This window comes from Schistocerca cancellata, chromosome 5 (assembly GCF_023864275.1).
Source record: "Schistocerca cancellata isolate TAMUIC-IGC-003103 chromosome 5, iqSchCanc2.1, whole genome shotgun sequence".
Classification (NCBI taxonomy): Eukaryota; Metazoa; Arthropoda; class Insecta; order Orthoptera; family Acrididae; genus Schistocerca; species Schistocerca cancellata.
In genome coordinates, this window is record NC_064630.1 from 263,415,399 (window position 1) to 263,442,818 (window position 27,420).

At 39.3% G+C, this 27,420-nt stretch overlaps 1 protein-coding gene and 1 non-coding gene across 2 annotated transcripts in view; both read left to right on the forward strand.

Moving 5' to 3' along the window:
• LOC126188188 (nuclear envelope integral membrane protein 1a) overlaps positions 1–27,420 on the forward strand; it is a 99,119-nt gene that overhangs the window by 23,151 nt on the left and 48,548 nt on the right. Inside the window, exons 4-5 of the mRNA XM_049929721.1 lie at positions 19,176–19,342; positions 24,734–24,949. Coding sequence (XP_049785678.1) covers positions 19,176–19,342; positions 24,734–24,949 — 383 coding nt within the window. The remainder of the gene's footprint in view (positions 1–19,175; positions 19,343–24,733; positions 24,950–27,420) is intronic.
• On the forward strand, positions 25,820–25,893 carry Trnat-ugu (transfer RNA threonine (anticodon UGU)). The gene has a single exon. It is a non-coding gene; the product is annotated as a tRNA-Thr (tRNA).

A 27,420-nucleotide genomic window follows, 5' to 3' on the forward strand; every position in this document is an offset into this window, starting at 1 on the left:
AAAGCAGAAAGGTGGAAGGAGTATATAGAGGGTCTATACAAGAGCGATGCACTTGAGGACAATATTATGGGAATGGAAGAGGATGTAGATGAAGATGAAATGGGAGATACGATACTGCGTGAAGAGTTTGACAGAGCACTGAAAGACCTGAGTCGAAACAAGGCCCCCGGAGTAGACAACATTCCATTGGAACTACTGACGGCCTTGGGAGAGCCAGTCCTGACAAAACTCTACCATCTGGTGAGCAAGATGTATGAGACAGGCGAAATACCCTCAGACTTCAAGAAGAATATAATAATTCCAATCCCAAAGAAAGCAGGTGTTGACAGATGTGAAAATTACCAATCAATCAGTTTAATAAGCCACAGCTGCAAAGTACTAACACAAATTCTTTACAGACGAATGGAAAAACTAGTAGAAGCCGACCTCGGGGAAGATCAGTTTGGATTCCGTAGAAATACTGGAACACGTGAGGCAATACTGACCTTACGACTTATCTTAGAAGAAAGATTAAGGAAAGGCAAACCTACGTTTCTAGCATTTGTAGACTTAGAGAAAGCTTTTGACAATGTTGACAGGAATACTCTCTTTCAAATTCTAAAGGTGGCAGGGGTAAAATACAGGGAGCGAAAGGCTATTTACAATTTGTACAGAAACCAGATGGCAGTTATAAGAGTCGAGGGACATGAAAGGGAAGCAGTGGTTGGGAAGGGAGTAAGACAGGGTTGTAGCCTCTCCCCGCTGTTATTCAATCTGTATATTGAGCAAGCAGTAAAGGAAACAAAAGAAAAATTTGAAGTAGGTATTAAAATCCATGGAGAAGAAATAAAAACTTTGAGGTTCGCCGATGACATTGTAATTCTGTCAGAGACAGCAAAGGACTTGGAAGAGCAGTTGAACGGAATGGATGGTGTCTTGAAAGGAGGGTATAAGGTGAACATCAACAAAAGCAAAATGAGGATAATGGAATGTAGTCGAATTAAGTCGGGTGATGTTGAGGGAATTAGATTAGGAAATGAGACACTTAAAGTAGTAAAGGAGTTTTGCTATTTGGGGAGCAAAATAACTGATGATGGTCGAAGTAGAGAGGATATAAAATGTAGACTGGCAATGGCAAGGAAAGCGTTTCTGAAGAAGAGAAATTTGTTAACATCGAGTATAGATTTAAGTGTCAGAAAGTCATTTCTGAAAGTATTTGTATGGAGTGTAGCCATGTATGGAAGTGAAACATGGACGGTAAATAGTTTGGACAAGAAGAGAATAGAAGCTTTTGAAATGTGGTGCTACAGAAGAATGCTGAAGATTAGATGGGTAGATCACATAACTAATGAGGAAGTATTGAATAGGATTGAGGAGAAGAGAAGTTTGTGACACAACTTGACCAGAAGAAGGGATCGGTTGGTAGGACATGTTCTGAGGCATCAAGGGATCACCAATTTAGTATTGGAGGGCAGCGTGGAGGGTAAAAATCGTAGGGGGAGACAAAGAGATGAATACACTAAGCAGATTCAGAAGGATGTAGGTTGCAGTAGGTACTGGGAGATGAAGAAGCTTGCACAGGATAGAGTAGCATGGAGAGCTGCATCAAACCAGTCTCAGGACTGAAGACAACAACAACAACAACAACAACAACAACAACAACAGTATGCTGATGCAATAGCTCCAAACCCATTTTGTGCCCTAGTAGTACATAACAAGACATAGGTTGCTTATCAAAACTTTATCTACTAAATCCCCTCTGCAACCCCTAGAAGCCTTTAATATGAATTGTGAAACACCCTGTATGTTAGCAAAAAAAAAGGGCCCCAGGACAGAATAGTGTCACTCCTTATAGTAACAGGTAGGACATTTGATACATAGTTACTTACCAGGGCAACTTACATCCTGTCTAACAGATAAGATTTGATTAATAGTAATAGTAGTTCTTTGTCCTTACCAACATAATGTTCAAATGTAAATGGTAAGATGTCTATGTGATACAATATCGAATCATTTGTTCAGACCAAGGAGCAGAACGCAGGCAAAAGAATGGCTTTCAAAACATTTCAGAATATCTGTAATCAGAGATTCCACATCTTCGATGATGGGTAGACTAGATCTAAAGCCATATAGCAAAGAGGAGAGTTGCTCATTGTTCTCAAAGTAGCTGCATGGTTGCTCTTTCATGCAGCATTCTATACCTTAGATATGAAATGAGAGATATTGGCCATAACAGTAAGTTCTATTTTTTATCTTGCTTATAACTTGGGACCACTTCTTAATTCCAAGACATCAGGGAATTTTCCAGCTTAAACATGCAGTTTATAAGATAAGCCTGAGGAGACACTATAACATCAATTATGTGTTTTATGGTGTAATTTGAGAAACCATTGATATCTTCATTGTGCAGGTTATCTAATTTAGATACAATTCAGTACCCAGTATAGTAGCTGACCTGGGTCCACTTGAAAGTTACATGCATCAAATCAGATATGTGTACATATTGTCCAAAGTACCTTCAGAATTGATTTCATCTCTCTCTGAGGTAGCTGATTTCCCACATATTTCACAGCATATAAAAAAAGTTATTTGACATTTCAGGTAAAACTAGTCACTTGTGTGGTTATATTTTTCCTGCAATTGAGTATACTGCTTACCAGGACACAATTTAATACAAGTAAAATAATGATATAAACGAAGACAACAAATCATATATCAGCTAATGAAATATCTCAACAGAGCAAAAGAAACTGTAGTTAAACTAATGGTATATCTGAAGAATATCCATGTACCAGAAATGGTTAGGATACAAGAAAGGCTTGGAAACAGTTTCGAACCTGGAAAATTCTCTAGTAACTGATCCCACTGAAGCAAGTTAGAAAAAAATTTGTAAAATCAGGACATGGAGGGGGTAAAGTATAAAGGCACATGTGTCAAGCTCTGATTTTTACATGAATTTAATGTGTGCTGGAAGAGGAGTCAAATACTAGTGAAGAGGCTATTGTGCGGAAAGTCTGTGTCACAGGTCCATGATGAGGCTATTAAGCCTAACTCCAGATCATGTGCAACCTTTCTTCACCATGCCACTAGGACGTGATGGGTGGCAGACCTGTCACCCTCAGACGCCTCCTACCACTGGAAAACATCCCCAGTACTCATTTGATAGCAGGCTGAGTGCACCTGGGGCTGTCATGGAGGGATTGGAATGAGGAAAAATCGCTACCCCCTATCCCTATAAGTCTGCCTGTATCACTTAAGAGTTTTTTTTATTGTGTTGGTACATTTGGCATGTTTCAGCTCTTGCCATTTTCATAACTGTAATTAAAAACAAAAACTATATTCTGGACTAAGAACTTGAAACAAAGTTTAGTGTTAATATATAGTAAAGCGAGGTGTCAAAAAATGCACGGACAGATTTCACAACTAAAATACTCTCTCTCTTAAATTACGCACCGTGATTTCATAATACTACAGTTACTGAGAACATGCAATACTTCAAATTTGAGTACCAAGTCAGAACAACAATGTGCCTTGCCCTGACGAAGAATTTCTCGTACTAGTTACCCACTGTGGGCTGCACTATGTATGTAAAGCTGGACAACTTCTGTTGTGCAGTGGTAATTTTGCTATCAGGGGACTGTGAACGGTTATGACTTAACATCAAAGGTCAGCTTCAGGTAACTGAATAGCATTACTTTCATGTACAATAAGAAGCAAAAAGATTGCCCAGCCCGAATAATTTAGTCCAAGAACAGAGATTTGTGCATGCTAAAGTTCAGAAATGCCAGTGTTTACAACTCGGGCGGCCTGTGTAGTTTCAGCTTCATGTTTACATCATCAAATAGGAGCAGTGTAATAGTTAGGATGCAGTATATGTCAACATTCAGTGCAATTTGTCATCGTATCACTTCTTTTGAAAATCATTATTTGAGCACGTAGAAACGGTTGAAATATAATAACTCAACGTCAGTAAAATTACTACGATGATGAGTGTTCACATCATGTTTCAATGGCTGAATGGATTGGCTGACAGTTCATGAACATAAAGGCCGAACATTCGAATATAATCTCTGTAGTTTTCAACCAAGAGAAACGTATCAGCTGATTGGTGTATTATTCTAAATCCTTACGCGCAGTTGAGTAGCAAGGGGATGTGCCTCCCTGTATCTGTTGTTTCCAGTTTAATATACATTCTTTTTCCACTGACTTGACTTACACTACTGGTCAAAAGTTTTCCATCACCCACAAAAAAAAAGCTATACCATCTTCCAGGTTTTAATTTGTTTCATTTTTGTCACTAAGTGGCAGACTTACATCTCACCTACAGTAACAAAGCAGAACATAAAATCAGTTGGATTCTTTCTGAAATGAGCCAAGTATTGCTGAAAGAATTAGTTTTCACCTTTGCTTTTGGTCAGATATCCAACAAAGGAGGCACCCATCTCGCGAAAAGCTTTCTCATGGTACTGTAATAAGTCTTACGGTGGTCTTCTGAAGTCAAGTTTTCACAGACTCTTAATTGTTGGTCTTTAAGTACCTCACTGTGCACTTTCTCAATATTGTTACCTGCCGTTGAGGTTCTGGGATATTCGTGTGAACAATCTTCTGAACAAATATTTGAAATGAGCTATCTATTTCTTGACTGGTAAAACAATGGAGCACATTCCTCATAAGCCATTAACAATTTTGTAAGAAATTACATTGATAAGACACTAAAATATATGACTGCACAGTATTGCGTAACTATTTTAAAAGGTATGTGAACAATACTATTCCAAAATTGTTGAGGCTTTCGTGGCCACTTGTTGACAAACTGCCTATTGGCTTCTGTCTCGGGTTCTTCGGCCGACGTTCATCTAATGATTTTTCTGACGTTTCGCCAGCACGAGTGGCTGGCATTGTCAAAGCTTCACCCTCCATTGCCGGTGGTGAAGCTTTGACAATGCCAGCCACTCCTGCTGGCGAAACGTCAGAAAAATCATTAGATGAACGTCGGCCGAAGAACCCGAGACAGAAGCCAATAGGCAGTTTGTCAATACTATTCCAGTTATCAAACTGATATATAGACGTGAAACAATATAACGGAAAAGAATATGTGAAAGCCACCTCAGAGAAGGTTTCACATAGTGCTTCTCTCTCTCTCTCTCTCTCTCTCTCTCTCTCTCTCTCTCTCTCTCTCCAGTGCGCCCTTTGGCATGGTTGTGTTACAGCTTTTGTTTGGGCATGTGCAACTGGAAAAAATAAATTCCTCTGTGATAACATAGGTTGTAGTGACACTTCAGACTATTAGAAAGACAAATAAAGCAGATACTTATTTTGTACTACTGTATTTCAAATTACACTTTTTTTTTTTTTAAAGGGGGATTTTCTTTTTCCATTTTCATGTAACATCATGCTATTACTGGTGATTAAGCTGTGGCAGATCTAAACTTGTTTTACATTACCAGTTGCATCTTCTTTGTCTTATACTCAGAATAATATAGTAAAAGACATGCCATAACTTATTATTATTATTATTATTATTATTATTATTGTTGTTGTTGTTGTTGTTAATTCTCCATTAAGGAGAGCACTAAAACACAATCAATTTTCAAGGCTTGTTTTTCTCTCTTCCTTTTTTTCTTCCCAAAAGCCTCTCTTACAGTCACTGTGTCTTCTGCCCTTCTGTCCACTTCTTTCCTGTTTTCTTATCTTTGGGCATTTGCTGAAATTTCTGTTTTCTGATCTTTTCCCTCTGCATTTTTCCCTGTCTGTCATGTCTCCTGTGGAGGTGTTCAGTTTCTTGAGGTTTATTATGGTCTCCTTTACCAGTTGACTTTCACTGTATTAGTTGTCACCATGTTAAAAATTTTCTTGGTCAATCTATTTTTGTTCATACCATGTATGTGTCCATAGAACTTTGCCCTTCTTTTCCTGATGTTGCTGGTAATCATCTCCGTCTATTTGTACAACTCTTTTGTCGATCTCTTTTGTCAATCTCTTTATCCAGATCCCCTCTTTCTGAAGATCTGCCATAGATCTTTCTCAGTATTTTCCCCTTTTGTTTTTCCATCTTCTTAATTTTCACTCTTCCTTTGAGTACTGTTGTTTCTGAGGCATACAAGGCCTCTCATAAGACTACTGGCACTGATGGAAGTACTTCTTTCGTTGTAATGGTTCCATGTAAGTTTGTATACTTTTTGTAGTTTTGTGGTCATTTCTTCATTGGATGTTGCGTTCAGTCCTGTTTTTTGTATATCATCTCCCAGGTATTTGAAACTATCTACTTGTGTTATCTTTCCATACTTCGTTACCTGTGGGTGTCTGTCTGTGGATTTTGTGTCAATGTATTGCATTTGTTCATATGACATTTGTAGTCATGTTTCAAGTGAAGATTTCATGTAGTGTCTCTAGAACTTCCTTGGATTCTTTTCTGTTATTTGTTATGATGGCTAGATCATCGGCAAAGGCTAGACATTTCATGTTGATGGTTTTATCCTTATCTTTCCATCTTTACCCCTTTGATTCCTTTGTCCAACGTCCTGATTATTTTCTCCGAAACCAAGTTAAATAGAATGGGTGACATGCAGTCTCCCTGTCTCACTCCTGTCTTGATTTTAAATAATCCTGAGATCTCTCCCATAAACTTCATTTTGGATATTGTGTTTGTTAATGTGTCCTGGATCAGAATTCTGGAGTTGTTATCCGCCTTCATTTTTTCCAGTGTGATGAAGTGTATTTATCTATGGAGTCATAAGCTTTCTTGAAGTCAACGAATGTTATTGTGGTGTTCCTGGACTTTCTCGTCAATATTGGTCTCTGGCACCAGATCAGTTCACTGCATGATCTCTTTTGGAACTCTTGGTGGAATTCTCCTATTTGTAGACATAATTGAGGCTCCAGCCAATTTAACAGGGCTTTCGATAGAATTTTTATGTCACTGGCAGTAGTGAAATTCATCTGTAGTTATTGGGTCTGTTGTGTCTTCTTTCTTGTGGAGTGGGTATATTATTGCTGACTTCCATTCTTCTGATGCCTTTTCTGTTTCCTAGATGTTTTTGATGATTCTATGTATTTTGGCTGTGATGTGTTTGTGTGGTCTAATTTCCAGATTTCCGCAATCAGTCCATCTTCTCCAGGTGCTCTGTTTTTCAGTGATTTTATTATTTTCACAATCTCCTTGTGTGTTGGAAATTTGGAATCAAGGTTGCGTTCTGGATTCTCAGACTGTAGGATCTGCACCGGTTTATCACAGTTTAGTATTGCGCCAATATTTCACAGTTCCTTTTTGAGTTTGTCTCCAGTGTTCCATCTTGCCTTTTGAAGCATAACTTGGTGGTTGGTACCCTGTCATATTTTCTCTGAATGTTCTGTAAAAATTTCATGTGTTATTTTTGTTGAAGTCCCTTCTCTCTCTCTTTCAATCTGTTATTTTCATATCCTCTTTTTTCACTATGGATTTATTTTTGAAGTAGTCTTCTGCATCTTGTTGAATTCTTTGCATTTCTCAGATGTTCTATGATAAGTTTTTTCCAGGCTTGTTTTCTGTCTTCTATGGCTTGGTCACATCATGTTCAACCATATGTGTTTCCTTTTTCTTGGTGGTTGCCCCAGTTTTATCAGTTCTTCAACTTTTTCTGACAGATCTGACCGTTTGTTACTGTTGATTATCTTAATCTTTTCTATTATTTCTTTCTTGTTTAATTCTAGATACTCCCTTTCTGCTCAGAAATTTGTTGGTTCTCTTGATTTGTCTACTGGGTATAAATTTCACTTTAATTTGGAATAGGTGGTGATCGGATTCAAAAAATCCTTTCCTTGCCCTTTCATCCATGATTTCTCTGATGTTTTTCATGGATATCGCAATTCAGTCTACCGTATTTACCCGAATCTAAGCCGCACCTGAAAAATGAGACTCGAAACAAAGGAAAAAAAGATTTCCCGAATCTAAGCCGCACCTGAAATTTGAGACTCGAAATTCAAGGGGATAGAAAAGTTTTAGGCCGCACCTCCAAATCGAAACAAAGTTGGTCCATTGTAATATGAGACACAATTTAGGTCGAATGAATGACGATACAGCTACAGTAGTTTGGTTCGAGTCGTAAGCTTTACCAGGTAGCCATTGCTATGCGTCAGGCGTTCCGTCCGTATTTATACGGGTACCCTTCCTTTTTCACGTGCTTCGTCTGGTTTGAATCGATTGCTTATTTTGTTTGATCTGATAAGTGCCGTTTTCTCTGTTATAGGTGTTTACGTCACTCTAAGCTGAAAATGCATCACTGTACTGTGTCATGCATTGTTTGTCGCATTGTGATAGTGCGTGTTTACGGCCTGTCGCCGTTCGCGGCATGGCTTGCTTTTGTGCGCGCTACCACCGCTTACAACTAAAAAGAGGCGAATCGTCTCATTAGCGAAGCAATGTCTAGAGACTGCTATTTGTTGTTACTTACACTGCTGCTTTCTTTGAGAATGATCAACAAGAACCAAATAATAGGCTGCGTATGATAGAACATGTTCTGAACGAGAGTTAGGCGAAAATTTTTCTCCGTTTGAAAATCTTTGCGGCCGCTTCTTTAGTACATCAAATTCTGCACAGGAATTAGTCATCTTAGATTTAAAAATCTAGTCAGTTGCCGTGGTTCATTTCTGACTGTATCACTATTAGGCTAAGAATAATACGAATATAAACATGACACGATAAGTGTATTCTTCCGCGTTTGCTGTTGTCTCACTCTAGTTTCGTAGTTTATTAGGCAGACAGGGTTTAAATGAGATAGCAACAAACACGAAAGAACACATGGCAAAATGTTTATATTCCTATTATTCTTATTGTGAATGGTGAAGAGAATACTGCTTGTGATTCACATTTCATCAGGTTACTATTCGCAACCATCTCTTCTCACAGGTAGGAAAAAATTCAGAACGTAGAGTTGGCCATATTGAAAAACATCCCAAACAGTCTTGTCAGTCGGATTTTCGTAGTACATTGAAATTCTAATACATTCGAAGATGAACAACACGGAATTTGTATTTACTTCGTTGGATAATGTATGAAAATGCAGTGGTTGAAACTCGGGGCGGAGAAAAAAAAGCTCGTCTTCCACCTTTTTTTTTAATTTATTTACTGACGCAGAGGTTTTGGCGCCAGTATTTATCTTTGTGTCTACAAAGCATGTCTGTGTAGCGCTACATATATTCGACGGCAGAAGTTAGTTGTGGCAGCACCTACCAACATTTTTCAGAACTTCCGCTTGCTTTGCACTCGATTCTAAGCCGCAGGCGGTTTTTTGGATTACAAAAACCGGAAAAAAAGTGCGGCTTGGATTCGAGTAAATACGGTATCTGAAATTCTCGTAGGATGTTGGTGGGGGATTTTCAAGTTCATAGTTTCTTGTGTGGTTTTGGGAATTGCATAGACATGTTTAGAGGTCGAAATCCCTGCAAAAGTGTATCAGGTTCTCTCCATTTTTGTTTGTCAGTGTAGGGGCCGTTTGTTTCCCTGTTGTGAGTTTGAATTTTCTTTCTCAGCCTAATTGGGCATTAAAGTCTCCTAGTAAAACTTTCATGTGCTTCATGGGGACTTTTTGGTGGTTTCTTCCAAATCCCCCCAGAAATCTTCTATCATTTATGGGTACATGTGCATTTATTAGTGTACAAGGTGTGTTCAAAAAGTAGGGCTACTTTATATTTTTGTGAAAAAATATTTATTTATTCGTTAATATTCATGTATTCCCTTCAGAGTAATCCCCCCAGATACAATACACTTATGCCAACGCTTCTTCCAATCCTCGAAGCATTTCTCATAATCAGTTTTTGGTACAGCCTTGAGTACTTCCACCAATGCAGTTTTTATTTCCTCAATCATTGAAAATCTTCGTCCTGTCATAGGTCTCTTCAGTTTTGGGAACAGGGAAAAGGCGCAGGGTGCCAAATCCGGTGAATATGGTGGCTGAGGCATGATTGACGTGTTGTTTTTGGCCAAAAAATCTCCCACAAGCAACGATGAATAATCAGGTGCAGTGTCATGATGCAAAAACCATGAATTGTTTTTAGACAGTGATGGACATTTTTTGCATATTGCTCCTCACAAACGGCGCATAACCTCAAGGTAAAACTCCTTATTGACCATATGACCTTGAGGCAAAACTTCATGATGCACTATGCCATGGTAATTGAAAAAAAAGATAGCAAAATTTTGACAGTTGATCAGACTTGGCATGCTTTTTTTCGGTCTTGGCTGTCCGGTATGCTTCCATTGCGACAATTGGGCTTTGGTTTTGATGTCATAGCCGTAAACGCATTTTTTGTCACTAGTTATGACCATTTTGAGCAAATGAGGATCATCGACACCATTCAAGACGTCCTGAGCGATATTCATGCGACAGTTCTTCTGATCAAAATTGAGAAGTTTTGGAACAAACTTTGCTGACACACGTCTCATGCCCAAAACATCCGAAAAAATTGCACGATGCGAGCCGACCGATAAGCCAACATCCTCAGCAACTTCTCTTCTGGTAATTCGATGATTTTCCAAAACAGTTTTCTTCATAGCTTCAACATTATCATCTGTTGTTTATGTGCTGGGGCATCCACAGCGAGGTTCATCGTTGGCATCTTCTCAGCCATCTTGGAAGAGCTTGTACTATTTGTAAACAATTTTTTTACCTAGAGCAGACTCACCATATGCCACTGTCAACAATTCAATTGTTTAAGAGCACTTAATTCCATTTTTCACACAAAATTTGATACAAATTCTTTGCTCCATCGCCAAGCACACATAAACACACATAACCTTTCTGTATGTCAAAAACAAATGAAATATGCTGTACACTTGAAACTATGTACATATGTTCAGGACATGTGTACCAACATAACAAAAAAAGATCGATAATCGAATGTGTATTGCGCGCACAATTTGAAAAGTCGCCTTACTTTTCCAAGAGCCCTCGTATAGGTTTTGTTTACAGACTGTATTGTGAGCATTGATATTTTTTTCACGTTTTGAAGTGAAAACTATTAGTGTGTCCAGTATTGATTTGTGTGCTACAAATTCCATTCCAGAGAGTTTGAGATTTCTCCCATGAATAGTTACGGCTTGTTTCCCCTTGTATATCCTGTAGTTTTCAGAGTCAAAGTGGCTCTCATCTGACAGTCGTGTTTCCTGTATTGCCGGATTTCTGATACTGAATTTATGCATTATGTTTGTTTCAATTTGCTTGATTTCAGTAGCGTGGTTGTGTTGAGTGTTTCCATGTCAAATATGCTCTGTTTTGAGGTTTTTTGAGAAGCTCCGATTCTTCTCTTCATGACATGCCTGACACCTTGGAATCCAGTTATCAGGTTTATTACCCGGTCTTTTGGACTGGGGCCCAGGGTAGTTGATTGTTTCCCATTGTTCTATCATGATATTGGTTTGTGTTGAGGTTTTGGTGGTGAAATCCCAAAGGATTTCATGTAATTTCAACTGAAATTTAGAGTTCCAGAAGACTGAATTACAGCTAAGTTCATAGAGCCAACATACGCTGACCAGAGTACCAGTGGATACCTCACAGATGTTATTATTGTTGTTGTTGAGCTTTACAAGTGAGTCAGGCTCCAGCTTCAGTTAGTGACATCGGGAGAGTAACAAGGTATATAGAAGGCTTTTTCTGTATGCTCTTGTAGTTTTTCTAAATTCCTTAATTTTTTAGTATTTAAGAGTTACAGTCATGAATTTTAGTAACTGTAAAATGTAGATTCACACAATGTGTAGCGTAGTTACCATTTGTTTGTTTTGAATGACCAGCACCGCAGCTCAGTAAGGCGCCAGCCTCTGTTGGTGACACACCAGGAGAGTAGTAATAGTAATACTAAGATGAATAGAATGTGTTCATGGTGTATGAATGAGTGGGAGAAGTTGGCCACAGTTGACAAATAGCATCTGAGATGTGGAGATGGCCCTGCCAGCCATTGTCGAGGGTGCAGGGTGCAGTCATCTACAAGTTGTGGCTCACATTTGCAACAGTTATGTCTGTCACTTTGGTTCTGATGCCATATGTAGTTTGTACAGGTGGCTGGCAGAAGTGGTGGTGTTTGCCCGCCTTGCCCATGGGGTGCAAGCAGAATCCACAGTTTGCACCATTGTGCACAGAGTTGATAAGTCTTTGTCTGGAGCTCAGTGGAGGGTCCCAACGATAGCCTCAATCTGTTCTGTGATGCTCTCAGATGCAGATTTCTGAATCTGCATTATGGGATGGAGAATTGTAGTGCTCCCATAGTTCTTTCCACCCTGAGATAAAATTTCTTGTATCTTTATCTGATACGTACCAATTTCCATACAAAATGACATGTAGAATCAGGTAAAAATACTGAAAAATATTCGCTTAGTGATAGTTTGTTCAAGAAGTCACTAACATTATCGTGCTACTCGAAATTCAGTAGTGTAAAATGCAGCTAGCATTAGCACATACAATAAGTTAAACATTCTCAGTCTAAAATGATGCAGAAATTCCCCTAAACTAGCGAAACGTAGGAAAACGGAGTTCATTGGTTTCGGTAAAGCATGGATTTGTCTTCTCGTTGAAGATTTAAATGGTTTCTTTTGCTCTGGTGGTCACAATAAGAAATAAAACAGCTGTCAAACAGAAGCCAGGAACTCTTACCATCATTGCAGTCTGGAGTGGTGCAGAAATGTGATGTAGTTGAACCACGAAAAATTTAAAACCGGACCCGCGCAATCGTGCAGGCCAGGTTGAAAAGGGATAGAAAAGTCAGGTGTACATTACACAAAGAAAGCAACTGCACAGGTAGTAAAGTACTTGTGAAAAGCACATGGGAGTCTTTCAGGCTAGGCAGTAATTTGAGGTCCTCTGAAGGATGCCTGCCAGTCAGTACGCAGAGACCGCACACAGAGTAAAGACGCTTAGACTGTCAAAATTTTACCAATAAATTGTAGAAGCATTTGTAAAAAAGTTCCTTAATGGGTTGCTGACTTCCAGGAAAGTTGTTGTGCTCAAATTATTCTCGGAACCATGACTTCGCTGAAACCCGATTTACGAAACTCTGAAATACTTACGGAGGCTTGTAAACTATATCGAAAAGACAGGTTGGATGCCATGTAGGCGGCGGGGGGGGGGGGGGGGGGGGGGGGGGGGTGTTCATTGCAGTTGACAGTGGTATTGAATCTGTCAAGGCCGAAATTAAGTCAGTCTGTGAAGTTACATGAGTAATTAGTAACAGTCCTAGATGAAGTAAAGTTAATAATGGGATATTTGTACTGAAGCCCCGATTCCACTGTGACAGTTTCAAATTCATTCAAAGAAAGATGCTCAGTAGTGTTGAAGTACTCAGATCATGCGATGTTAGTTGGAGATGACTTTAACCTACAGAGTATAGTCTGGGACTTTGTGGATTCATTTCACGTGGTAAGGACAGTCAGTCTTGTGGAGTAATTTTGAACACAGCCTCTAAAATCTATTTTAAGCATGTAGTTCAACAGCTCATACACAGTGGAAATACATTCATGTTAAAAAAAGAAGCAGAACTCCTTGAATGACTAGACAGGATGTTCATATTCACAGAACATTTACATTAGTATGTTCTGCAGAAATGATTAGCATTTGAACCATATTGGCCTGCAGATTTGAGGTCAACATCCATATCGTGGTGCAACACCACCTACCAGTAAAATGTGACTGCGGCTCTTGTTATCACTACAAAACAAAAGTAGTGGATCAGTGTGACTTGAGCAGACGTGCAGAATAACACTCAGGCGTATGTGCGAACTGTACTGTCGGGTCAGTGAGTTTGAAGAGGGCACATGATTGGCATGAGAGAATGTGATGCATCCATTCGGGAAACTGCTACTCATGCTATTTTGCAGTCTTGGACAATTCCTATTATTTGGAAGGGATCCACAAATTAGAACAGCATTGGACGAAGTATATAAGTCTAAAAGGAGACTGTGTCGAAAAATAAAAGTTTTACCCCAAACACTTAAGTAGTAGTTATTTTTGCACGGACTTTTCAAATGCCCCTCGTATAAACAGACTTTCCTCCTCCCTCTGTTTGTGAGTGGAAGGGGAAAGGAAATGACATGACTAGTAGCGGTACCTTGTACCTCTGCCATGCACCATATGGTAGTTTACAGAGTGTATGTAGGTGTAGTTGAAGGCTCTTTGCTATAGAATGAAGTTTACAGAGTTTGTATGTAGGTGTAGTTGAAGGCTCTTTGCTATAGAATGAACCTTATGAAGCCACTTTCCTGTGTTACTAATAATCTTCCAGTCTCTACCATGTCTTAATTTTTCCAAATCACTTTGAATGTTGTCAAAGTGTCTTTCATGTAGGCATCCAAGAAGTCAGCTTTAATGAGAAGCTCTTCTGTCACACTCTTGATCTGTTTGTTAGTGGTCTAATGACATGCGCTATCTGTTGCAATCTATGTCATTCTTTGCATATATCCATCATTATATAGCATTCTCCAATCATTATTATTGGTGTCTGTTATGGGTCCAGATAATTTTCTTCAAAATTCGTATTCAAATATATTTTGTACAAGTCCAGATTTGAGACTTATTGTTTAAAACTGACACATCTAATTATTTAGATTTCCTTGAATAATCCAGTCAACAAAGGAATATTGGGGAAAAAATTCATAGAGTTGCAAATTTTTGTATAGTGGTAGGTGGGAGTGTAATGAGTAACATATTAAAAATCATGATCATTGGGTGTGTGAGCATACATGTGTGTGGGGGTTAAAGGTCACTTTGTTTTTCGTGACTGGGGGAAAACCTCAGGTTCTAGTGAAAATATTTCTCAGTGCAGAATTCATTAAATTTCCTACATGAAAGGTCCCCCTTTTTTTTCTTTTTACTAATAGTTCCCATGTTGCACGGGATGAGACATTGCAGATTATTAAAAATAGTGTTTTTATGGTATAAAATTAATGTATATTGTCCACTGATCTACCAGTGGCCCTGCCACAATGGTAACACCGGTTCCCAACAGATCACTGAAGTAAAGCACTAACTGCCAAGTGCTGTGGCAAGCAGGGTGCACTCAGCCGTTGAGGCAAACTGAGGAAATACTTGACAAAAATAGCAGCTCCGGTCTCTGGACTGAGGATGACAGGGTGGCCGGTCGGTACCATTGGGCCTTCATGGCCTGTTCAGCCAGAATTCAGTTGTTTTTTCCAATTAATGTGGTTTAAGAACAAATATTTAATGTTTGTACCACATCTAAGGGCAATAGAACTATACTAAGGAATAAATTTTGTTCTGGGGTGTAACAGGGTGGAAACGTGGAGGTAGAAGCTACAAGCCTGAGCAAAGGTAGTTCACTGGATTGTGGTCATGCACTTCGCTCCTCCATAGTTCCGCAAAATGAAGAGTGAAAAGGCAATTCCCCATTCTCTCAACCCCACAGTATCGCATAGAGCAACTACAAGATGTTTCACAAAGTTATATCAACCTTTCTGCAGCTCATCTTACGATTTGCTTACGACTCAGTGTGCAGACTGCCAGTGGGAGGGAGGGGGGGTGTATTTTCTACAAAGTGTGTTAATGCTACATGGTATACAAGTATGAATTACCAACAGTACTAATGCAAGACACACACATGGTCAGAATCTAAGTAGAACAGCGCGCGCGCGCGCCCACACACACACACACACACACACACACACACACACACACACACTGTTCTACAGTGCTAGAGTGAAATTGATTCTTTAGTCATACTGTACTGCAGTATGGGAAAAGGCCACTTCCCCACCATTAGGGCTGCTCACTTTGCAGTTTATAGCCAGACTATGCCTCCTCAGAATTTCCTGTATGTTTTCCTCATGTGAATAAACAAAACAAATCCATTGAGTTGTGTTGATATAATGGAGTTATTTTCAGGTTATTAAGAAACTTTTGAAATACCCTGTAGCTGCTTTTGGTGGCATAGTGCAGTAGTCTGTGGAACTGCCTGCTTGCACTTCATTTAGCATACCTATGAAGGAGGGAAGTGCATGATCACAATCCAGTGACTAATCTTCCCTCACACTTGTAACCTCCACCCCTGTCTTTCACCCTGTTACACCCACAGAACAAAATTTATCCCTCAATACAGTTATATAGCACTTGCATGTGGTAAACACATTTAGTATGTCTTCTTAGCCCACTTCACTGAACAATAAACATCAATTTTATAACCATTAGAACACTATTTTTAATAATCTTTGTTTTTTTCCATTCCCTGCAACACACAAACTATTAGTCAAAGAGGAAAAAATGGGACCTTTTATTGCAGACTATTTAATGTAAATTAATTTTTTGCTGGCAAACTTTTTACCAGATGTTTTTGAGATATTAAAAAAAGAAAAAAAACTCAAAAAGTGCCCTTTAAACACACTGACACCCCCACACTCACACCCCACTAGTTCAGGATTTTTAGTATGGTATGTTGTTCATAACACTTCCCCCTACCACTGTACATAAATATGTGACTATAAATTTTTCTCATTGGCCAACATTTTGTGGTCTTTTTGGGCTGGGCTAAGAAAATACATTGATTCGGAAAACTGTCAAAGGCTCTAACATTTGTTGGCCTTTTTAATCTGTGGTTCAGTTTCAGCTTTTAATCAGTTGCCAGAGGATAACAGTGCTGAGATAATTAATCAGTCTTAGCAAAAGTAATGTTATTAGTTTGAAATGCATTGTTATTTGGTTGTTGTAAAGTTAAGACAAAAAGCTTTTAACTGTGTTCGTTTGAAGTTGGCTGCATTTATGAATTGTATTGTAAGAGATTTTTATTAATTTTCATGTTCACGTAATAGAGAAATGGCCTCAGCATATGTGAGCATATTAGTGTTGCTCTTCAGTTGTTCTCCATGTTGAAATAATACAGGCATTATGAAAATTTATTTTGGAATACCCCACGCTGTGGCTAAGCCATGTCTCCGCAGTATCTTTTCTTTCAGGAGTGCTAGTCCTGCAAGGTATGCAGGAGAACTTCTGTGAAGTTGAAAAGATAGAAGATGTGGTACTGGCTGAAGTGAAGCTGTGAGGGATCATGAATTGTGCCTGGATGCTCAGTTGGTGAGCACTTCCCCATGAGAGACAAGAGTCCCAGGTTCAAGTCCTGGTTTTTAATATGCCAGGAAGTTTCCTATTAGCACACACTATCAGGGGTTAAATTTACTAGTGCCTGTTCTCCAGGTGCCCTCAGATTCTTCAGGACATTACTCAGGAAATAATCCAAGATATCTAACTCCTTTCTTCATTTGAGTTTGTAATAATAGTAGTAGAAAACAATATTCTGCTTGGAAATAAGAAACTATAGCTTAGAGCGCTAGTGAATTAAATGACATGACCAAAGCAGCACTCTTCCTGCTACATTGATCAATCATAATACAGGGTGTTACAAAAAGGTATGGCCAAACTTTCAGGAAACATTCCTCACACACAAATAAAGAAAAGATGTTATGTGGACATGTGTCCAGAAACGCTTAATTTCCATGTTAGAGCTCATTTTAGTTTCGTCAGTTTGTACTGTACTTCCTCGATTCACCGCCAGTTGGCCCAATAGAAGGAAGGTAATGTTGACTTTGGTGCTTGTGTTTACATTGCACTACAGTACTAGCATCAAGCACATCAGTATGTAGCATCAACAGGTTAGTGTTCATCACAAACGTGGTTTTGCAGTCAGTGCAATGTTTACAAATGCGGAGTTGGCAGATGCCCATTTGATGCATGGATTAGCACGGGGCAATAGCCGTGGCGCGGTACGTTTGTATCAGGACAGATTTCCAGAACGAAGGTGTCCCGATAGGAAGACGTTCAAAGCAATTGTTCGGTGTCTTAGGGAGCACGGAACATTCCAGCCTATGACTCGCGACTGGGGAAGACCTAGAACGTCGAGGACACCTGCAATAGACGAGGCAATTCTTCATGCAGTCGACGATAACCCTAATGTCAGCGTCAGAGAAGTTGCTGCTGTACAAGGTAACATTGACCACGTCACTGGATGGAGAGTGCTACGGGAGAACCAGTTGTTTTTGTACCATGTACAGCGTGTGCAGGCACTATCAGCAGCTGATTGGCCTCCATGGGTACACTTCTGCGAATGGTTCATCCAACAATGTGTCAATCCTCATTTCAGTGCAAATATTCTCTTTACAGATGAGGCTTCATTCCAACGTGATCAAATTGTAAATTTTCACAATCAACATGCGTGGGCTGACGAGAGTCCGCACGCAATTGTGCAATCACGTCATCAGCACAGATTTTCTGTGAACGTTTGGGCAGGCATTGTTGGTGATGTCTTGATTGGGCCCCATGTTCTTCCACCTACGCTCAATGGAGCACGTTATCATGATTTCATACGGGATACTCTACCTGTGCTGCTAGAACATGTGCCTTTACAAGTACGACACATGTGGTTCATGCACGATGGAGCTCCTGCACATTTCAGTCAAAGTGTTCATAGGCTTCTCAACAACAGATTCGGTGACCGATGGATTGGTAGAGGCGCACCAATTCCATGGCCTCCATGCTCTCCTGACTTTAACCCTCTTGACTTTCATTTATGGGGGCATTTGAAAGCTCTTGTCTACGCAACCCCAGTACCAAATGTAGAGACTCTTCGTGCTCGTATTGTGGACGGCTGTGATACAATACGCCATTCTCCAGGGCTGCATCAGGGATTCCATGCGACGGAGGGTGGATGCATGTATCCTCGCTAACGGAGGACATTTTGAACATTTCCTGTAACAAAGTGTTTGAAGTCACGCTGGTACGTTCTGTTGCTGTGTGTTTCCATTCCATGATTAATGTGATTTGAAGAGAAGTAATAAAATGAGCTCTAACAAGGAAAGTAAGCGTTTCTGGACAGATGTCCACATAACATATTTTCTTTCTTTGTGTGTGAGGAATGTTTCCTGAAAGTTTGGCCATACCTTTTTGTAGCACCCTGTATATGCCGTATGCTAATTCCCTTTTTTTCGTGGCTGTCTAAAATTGGTCTTAGTAGTTTGCACCATTGTCATTGGTTAATGAAGTTATTCGCTGTATCACAGCTGATGAATCAAATTAGCTGCATCTGTAAGTTTTGTGTGGAGTGTGTACTCTCCTGTAAGCTCTTGGGAAGAACTATTTGTTAGAGAAAGCAGTTAAATTGTGATTAGCAAAGGTTGCCCTAAGAATGTGAGTAGTAGTCTGATGACCAAACACTCAGTTATGTTTACTTTCCAGGTGTTGACTATTGGAGAGTGTTGTTGATTGCTGTTGCTATGCTGACCTTCATGTCTGCTCCTCAGCTAAGCGAAAATTCATTGTTTTATTACATTTGTGGAATATCACTTGGAATAACAGCCAGCTTTCTTATCTTAACCTACTTCATCAGCAGACTGTTTCCTAAGGTAAGTTCATGCAGCATGACAGTTTATTATTGTTTTCATTGTGAATGTTACAGTCTCAGAACTTACCTGTCATCAGATAACTAGTAGAAAAATCTGTTTACATGTGATCTTATTTAATTCATTGCGTGTCCTATGTAGGTAGGTAATACACACTTTATCCACAGTCTTCCATCATACAGTACTCCTTGGTTAGTGCTAAATGACAAACACTCCAGTGATCTCATCCTGGAATGGCTGAGATCAGGTTTAGTGAACCAAGGTTTTCAAAATGCATTCTTAATTCTGTCACAGAGTTCTCATTTTTTTGCTGAAACATCCAGATTGCAGAGATATGTGAGGAGGACAGCAGACTTCCAGTCTGAAGGAACAGGATGGATGGGTGTTTGGGTGAAACAGTGAGCAATTTTTGTGCAGCTGTTACATCATACATCTATGAAAGCAAAAGTAGATACTTAATAGGGCACATACACTTTGCCAAACTGACAAGGTTCTTCAAATATCAGTGATATATTTATATAATTAATAGCAAAGTTCTGCCACACACAAATACTCACCAAATCTGTGTAACACATTTTGCAAATGTTCAGTGTGTCCATCATAAATAAATAAATGGCCGGCATCTTTGTCAAAATCCATTACCTATAATATCATAGTCGTCTTGATCCATAGTAACATTTCTGGAAATTTTCAAGCCGCAATGGCTCAGTCACAGGACCGCCTCTTTCGTCAAGTGATCAGTGTCACTGACCAGAGATACAGACCCACAAAAATTAGGTCTGACATATACTTCAAATAGTGTCATGAATTTTCCACTGGTAATAAGCAGGCAGTGTTTAACACATTATAGAAAACAATGTTATGGTTAGAGGAAGGTTTACATAATAAGTATTGCGAATATTATCCCATCTAAATGTCCAGAAAGTTTCACATGAAAATTCAGGAGAAAAGGTGTCTTGGTTTAAATGTGAGAAATGAGATGCCAAACTGAAGTGTGCAAGAAAAATTTACAGTGCTCTTAAGATTAAATAATAAACTGTGCCATGCTGGCTGGATACATAACATGGGATGAACGCTTATTCAGAAAAGTCATGTTCTCAAATAAAACAAATGAAGAATAATATGAGAAAACCTTAATGAAATAATTCTTGGGCAGCCTTCCAAAACTGTCATCAAATTACTACAGGAAATCCTACTCCAACTTCTACCCTGAACCTACTGTACAATCCAAACTACAACTTTATGGACACTCAAGGAAAATGCAATGCACAGAAAATTCCACTACTGAAATGGATGTTCTTTAATTTGATTTACAAAGAGTATTCTTAGTATATGTTCCCCAAAGAAAGATCATTGTGACTTGGATTACAGTTACAAGCTTGGAAGCTTGAATGATGATGTCTGGAAGCAGGCGCAGGAGTTTCTGAAACTACAGTATGCTTTAAAAATGGGGTAGGTTGGATTCTACTGTTTTAGATGCACTGTAACTAATGTGATTTGAGTTTATAAAAAAATACTGCCGGACAGAAATTAAGAGAAAATATGTGGTCACTATTCTTCTTATGCAATGTGAATCCCTTTGTTCACATGGGTGAATGCCATATTGCAAATCAAAGTAAATTACATGAAATTATTAGTTATGTCATCTTGTACAGAAAAATTAAAGTAAAATTTCAACTTTAATAATTTTAGAACATAATTAATTGTAGCTAATTTCAAATACTTAACAGGAAATTGGGACTGCCAGACTTCCTATTGGTGTGGGCCACTTTTCACAAATGTACAGATTACATCATAGGTTTTTTCTGTATGCACTGTAATAAAGGAAAAAAGTTATTAATTTAAATTAAGGGTGCCCTTATGAGAATCAGTTACACCATTGGAACCAGAACAATCAAAATAAGAATCAGAGTACTAAATTCTAGTGAAATTTAGGCTAATACATGAGCTTACAAAAGTCATAAATACCACCTAATATTGTATTGGACCTCCTTTTGAACAGAGTAGTGCAGAACTCAACATGCCATTGACTCAAGTCAAGGAAGTCCCCTGCAGAAATATTGAGCGCTGCTGCCTCTATAGCCATCCATAATTGTGGAAGTATTGCCAGTGAGGATTTTTGTGCACAAACTGATATCTTCATTATGTCCCATAAATTTTTGATAGGATTCATGTCGAGCAGTCTAGGTAGCCATATCATTTGTGCAAATTGTCCAGAATGTTCTTCAAACCAATCATGAGCAGTTGTGGCCTGGAGACAGTGTGCATTGTCATCCATAAAAATTGCACTGCTGTTTGGAAACACAAGGTCCACGAATGGCTGGAGACGGTCTCCAAGTAGCTGTACATAACTGTTTCCAGTCAGTGATTGGTTCAGTTAGACCAGGGCTTCACAACATACGTGCTCGCGGAGCAAGCTGTGAGCAGCAAGGTGCGAGCACGGAGCAGCGCGAGCACGCTACCCCCACTACCGGACCAGAGCAGAGAGTGGGGAAAGTCACGTGGGGCACACAACAGCTGCCGCCAGTCAATGTAAATCTGCGGCCACCTGCAGGAATATCACTCACGAATTATTACTGCGACAAATGAAACAAATAAAGGAGAATGTACACATGCCACATAATTTTATTAGCTTAGTGTATGCCTCTACATTCGCATTAATTTGTGAACTCTTACACAATAAAAGGTGTCACTGAAGTGTGGGATTCTCGGTTATCTTGTACTTTTTGTCCTTTACAATTGCGTCTATGTTCGGAGTAATGGTTCTTGTGCATTTTAGGCACTGCGTGCAGTTTAAATTTCAATCAGACAATGCGTTTCTCAGGCGCGTCTTGTTACATTTCATTGCAGAGAACAGTTGTTCACAAACATACGTGGAACCGAACATTGATATTGTAGCTGCCAGTTTGTGCAAACAAGGAAATCTATCCTGAGGGAAGTGTCTGTAGAATTCCAAAATGTTTTTCTTGTTCTGAAATTTGTCTGTGTATTCTCTGTCACACTGCAGGTCAATAATTTCTTGCTGCAGCTCAGGACGAATCTCTTAAATATTCGCTGAATATGGAGAGAACAGATCAAAATCACTGTCTAGTGCTGTCAGATCTTGAAAGCACTATGTGAATAACGTTCAGTCTTTGTGAACATCTTACATGGATGATAATTTAGGAAAATGAGCTAGGTTTCCTGTTTCCAGCTGACTCACCCAAAGTGTCAATTTCATTTTAAAAGCTCGTATTCGATCTATGAAATGAGTAATTAGCAGATCTTTACCTTGTAGTAAAATGTTCAAAGCAATCAGATGGCTAGTTAAATCTGTTAAGAACGCGAGATCACATTCAAACGTGCACTCGCATTTCCCCTCCCTCCCTACTCCGCGACCTTGCACCTACTCACGAGCACGTGCCTGAGCAGACGCGAGTACTCGCGCTCAAAACCGGCCAGTTGTTAAGCCCTGAGTTAAACCAATCAACACAGTCTATTCCACGTGAACAGCGTCTACGCCATTATGGAACCACCACCAATTTGCACAGTACCTTGTTGACAACTTGGGATCTGCGCCACACTCAGATCCTCCCATCAGCTATTACCAACTGAAATCAGGACTCATCTGACCAGGCCATGATTTTCCTGTCACGTAGGGTCCAATCGACATGGTCACAAGCCCAGAAGAGAATGTGCGGTTGTTGTGCTGTTCGTAAAGGCATCTGTCGTCTGCTGCCATTACCCACTATTTCCAAATTTTGTCACACACTCATAACAGATACATTCATCTTGTTTCCCACATTGATCTCTGCAGTTATTTCACACACTGTTCCTTGTCTGTTAGCATTGACAATTCTACACAACTGCTGCTGCTTTCAGTCTTGAAGTGAAGGCTATCAGACACTGCATTGTCCATGGTCAGAGGTAATGCCCGAAATTTGGTATTCTCGGCACACGCTTGACACTGTAGATATTGGAATATTGCATTCCCTAATAATTTTCAAAATGAGATGTCCTGAATGTCTAGCTCCAACTAGCATTCCACATTCAAAGTCTGTTAATTTCTGTTTTGCAGCCATAATCACATCGGAAACTTTTTCTCATGAATCAGCTGATGACTGCTCTGCCAATGTACTGCTCTATTATACCTTGTGTACATGACACTGCCACCATCTGAATGTGCCAGTACCTCATTACTTTTGTTGCCTCAGTGTGTAAGAACTTGATATCTTAAAGTAAATGTTACACGCAAAAAAGTTACATGTAAGTATGTGTTACATGTCAACAGGTAAATATATTGAATATAAGATAAAAATTAGAAAAGAATGCTTATTTATGGGAGTAGAAAAACATAGCAGATGGGATGGGTGTTAAGCCCCAGTACTGGCTTTTGAGCTGCTAATGTCTCCATGCACTATGTATTAATCAGGTACAAATGATGAGTGTATGTCCTCAGGGAAAGGGGGGGGGGGGGGGGGAGCAGGTCGGACACTCTAAGGTGACTTTGGGGTATAGATGGAGGCATATGTTATTTGCAGTAACTACAGTAAAGTATTCATCAAGCTGAAGATTGGCTAGAAAACTAAGATGGCCAGTGACTTATTAGGTATGTTCTATCGAAAGTGAAATGCCCTTACCTTTCTCATACTTAAAAATGGTCTTAGCAGTCAAGTTCATAGAGACCTGCAGTTCAGTGTGGAGTATTAACCTTGATGCAACATGATTTTTTTCATTTTTACCCTTATGATGTGTAAGTCACATTAAATCCTCTCTGGGAAAACAGAGGGGCTATAACCAAGTGGAATGGCGCCCTGGACCTTTCAAATTATTCTTTCTCACTTACCTGCTCAACCACAAATATATCTATACATATAATAAAATCCCACACCCAATTCTGCTGTCTGTATGTTATGGCTGATATCAGGAATCACTGTGGGAACTTAGATACAGTTTTCACCAATAGACTGTGTTACGAGGAAGGTTTGAGTACATCACTACATATTATAAACAAGTCATCCAGCCATAGATACTTTGAGCTACTCGTGCAAAGTCGGGTCTGATCACTATTGTGACTATAAATACAGTATTCCTACCACAGAAGTTGTAAGATCTCAGTAACAACATTATTATTTCTGATACGGTTACAGTAATGTTTTCCTGTTTTTGGTTTCTGACTAAGCAACACTAGTTCCAGTGTTTTCTTTAAGTTTTGGAACACTTTTATGTTTCTGTATAAAAGAATTTCTTGTATATCACTTTCACAGTATGAATACTTTCAGTAATCATAGTTATTTTTGTGAGTGCTGCAGTATGTTTCTTAGGAAAATAATGAAATGTGTTGGCACTCGCTGTAAACAGTTACTAAATGTGAAACAATTCAATGCTAATGCAATGATTATTTTTAATTTTCAGAGACCTTTAATGTATGGTTTTTTAATTGGTGGATCGACTGTAGCATTGTACATCGTTCAGACCATTTGGGGAAATCTCCAGCTTATTCTGCAGCAGTACCAGAAGTATGTGTTTTTGTATATTGGTTGTACTGGACTGATCAGCTTCATCGTGTGCTACAGGTTAGGGCCAGTGACTGATCCACGCAGCAAAAATCTCATCAAATGGGCTTTGCAGGTAATTTTATTGAAATTGAAACTGCTCCACATATACAGTTGCGTCAGCTGTAAGTTCTTTAAAGACATACATACACACTCTTTGTATAGCTTAAGTAATGCTAGTTTGAAAATACTCTGATGTTGACTGTGTTCTTGCTTGTGCTATAATGAGGAACGGTGATTTGGTATACCTGAATACATACAAATAAATTAGTGAGTGACCTACTCTTAAGTGGCACAGCTGTCAAATATGGTTCTTGATGAAGTGTATATAAGTACTTCCATAGAGACAGGAGAGTAATGTTCACTATATGTTTTTTATTCTTATTAAGATTATCGTACGTAAGCTTCTGAGTTGGTAGCAGACAACACTGATTGGGTAGATAAGTTTGTTGTTTATCACTGCTGATTTTAAAATAGTCCCTAGCTACTGCCCAGACCAAAAAAAGTCTGTGATGTGAGTTAATAGCAGATGATACTTGTGTATAAATAAGATGCAGCAGAATGCAGGACTTTTGAAAGGTTGACAAGTCACAGTTCAGAAGTGATATAATTCTGGGTATGCTTGTGTTGCTGTGCGGAGAATATAAAACAAGCGGACAAGATGTCTAAGGAAACAATAGTGAAGGTGGGGTAGGGTGTGAACACAAGCAGACATCTAGTAGAATAGCCATGGCGATTTCTAGTGGATTGTGAGATGCTCAGTTGTTTTATTGTGATATCCTCCATCATTGCCTGTTTTAGGATTCTGAAACATTCTGCAAGAATGAGCGAATAGGCAAATGTCTATAAGGTACATTACATATGTAGAATTGTGGACAGTTGGAAATGTGAGTCTCACGGGAAGCGTGCAAGGGATAAGTCCCTGCAGTCACGCTATTCATCTGGGTCCTTGGTGGCTCAGATGGATAGAGCATCTGCCATGTAAGCAGGAGATCCTGGGTTCGAGTCCCGGTCAGGGCACACATTTTCCGCTGTCCACATCGAGGTATATCAACAACACCTGTCAGCAGCTGAGTTTCAGTTAGTCATCATTCTGCAAGAAGCTTAGGAAGTTTTGTCTCCATCAATCTGTGGTTCGACAATTGGTATTAGCGTTGATCTGGTCTAATAAACCATCCTCCTTACAAGGCTAATAAACCATCCTCCTTACAAGGCACTGTTCTTGGAGACTGGTTTTTTGTCTTGCACTGTTTTGGGAACAAATCTTGGTTGGAGGCCCTCTTCTGTCAGGTCACACTAATGTCTGTCTGCAACATCCACATTTTGTTGTGCTGCTGACTTAGTCAGTTCTGGGCAGAACACCCTCTTTTTCAGAGCAGTGCAGTAATTCAACAACAGATGGTGGCTCCAATTCGGTGTTTGGAAGATCTTTTCTTCAAAGTTCATGTTTATAACTCATCCTTACCTTTCATAGAAATCCATGAAACTCTGCTTTGTTTTAGAACTACTGTGAACAAAAAACTTAGCATCTCTTGAAATGTGAATACTACAATCCTTTGCCACTCACACTTGATAGGCTGTAAAGCAGTCAGAATAGCCTATGGAAATGCCTTGTTTCCATTAGGACTAATGTTTCCCTGTTCATTGACTTGGCCAGCATGTCAACCTTCTGACCAAATGTGTTAAGTTGAGAAGCTGAGTGAGGTATGTTGAAGAATTATATAAATATTGCTCATAAATGGCAGAAGCAGCATTACTAGTTGTCTTTCATGGCCTTTCGCAGGATTACAATGTAGGAGCACGTTATGAAGCAGTTTGAAGACACACAAGCATGGTTTATCAAATGAGGCAGTAGAATGGTTACATAAGAATAAAGATGATTGGAATGAATTTAATTTCCCTTCATTATTACAGCATCTTAGGACTGAGAATCTTTTACACATTTCTGGCTTTCACCTACCATGAGTGACACTAATGATGATAAGGAAGATAACAGAGTGTTGCCCCTCCACTCTGTGGACAATTTTCACAGGCGAGGGAACTACAGAAGTGACCAGGACAGCACAGCCAGGACTGATGTATACTGTGTAACATGTTTCACAAGTGCGCTGCTGCCACCAACTCGGCAGCAAACTGTTAAACTTTTGTGGCATGCAACCACGTCTATACACCACAGAACCTGTAACAAAACTTAACAACCATAATTCAGTCATGGTAAAACAACAATGAGCTTCACTGACTTTATTCTTAGCCCATTCATTCTGTTCCTTCTTCAAAAAGCATTCATGCTCTTTCTCTTTTTATTACAGAAGTTCACACTTGTACAGCAGTTCTGCTTCATTTGTTTTTGGTTTGATTTTTGTTCAAATTTGTCATTTTCATTCACAGCACCTTTTGACGTGTTCATGAACGGTTTACAACTTCAACAAACACTGTGGTCCAAGCATTTTCATCATATTCTGAATCCCTGTGTTCTTCAAGTATTTTTAGTTCTCATGTCTCAGCAAGAGATAAATTGCCCTGAGACTCAATGGATCATCGTAATTG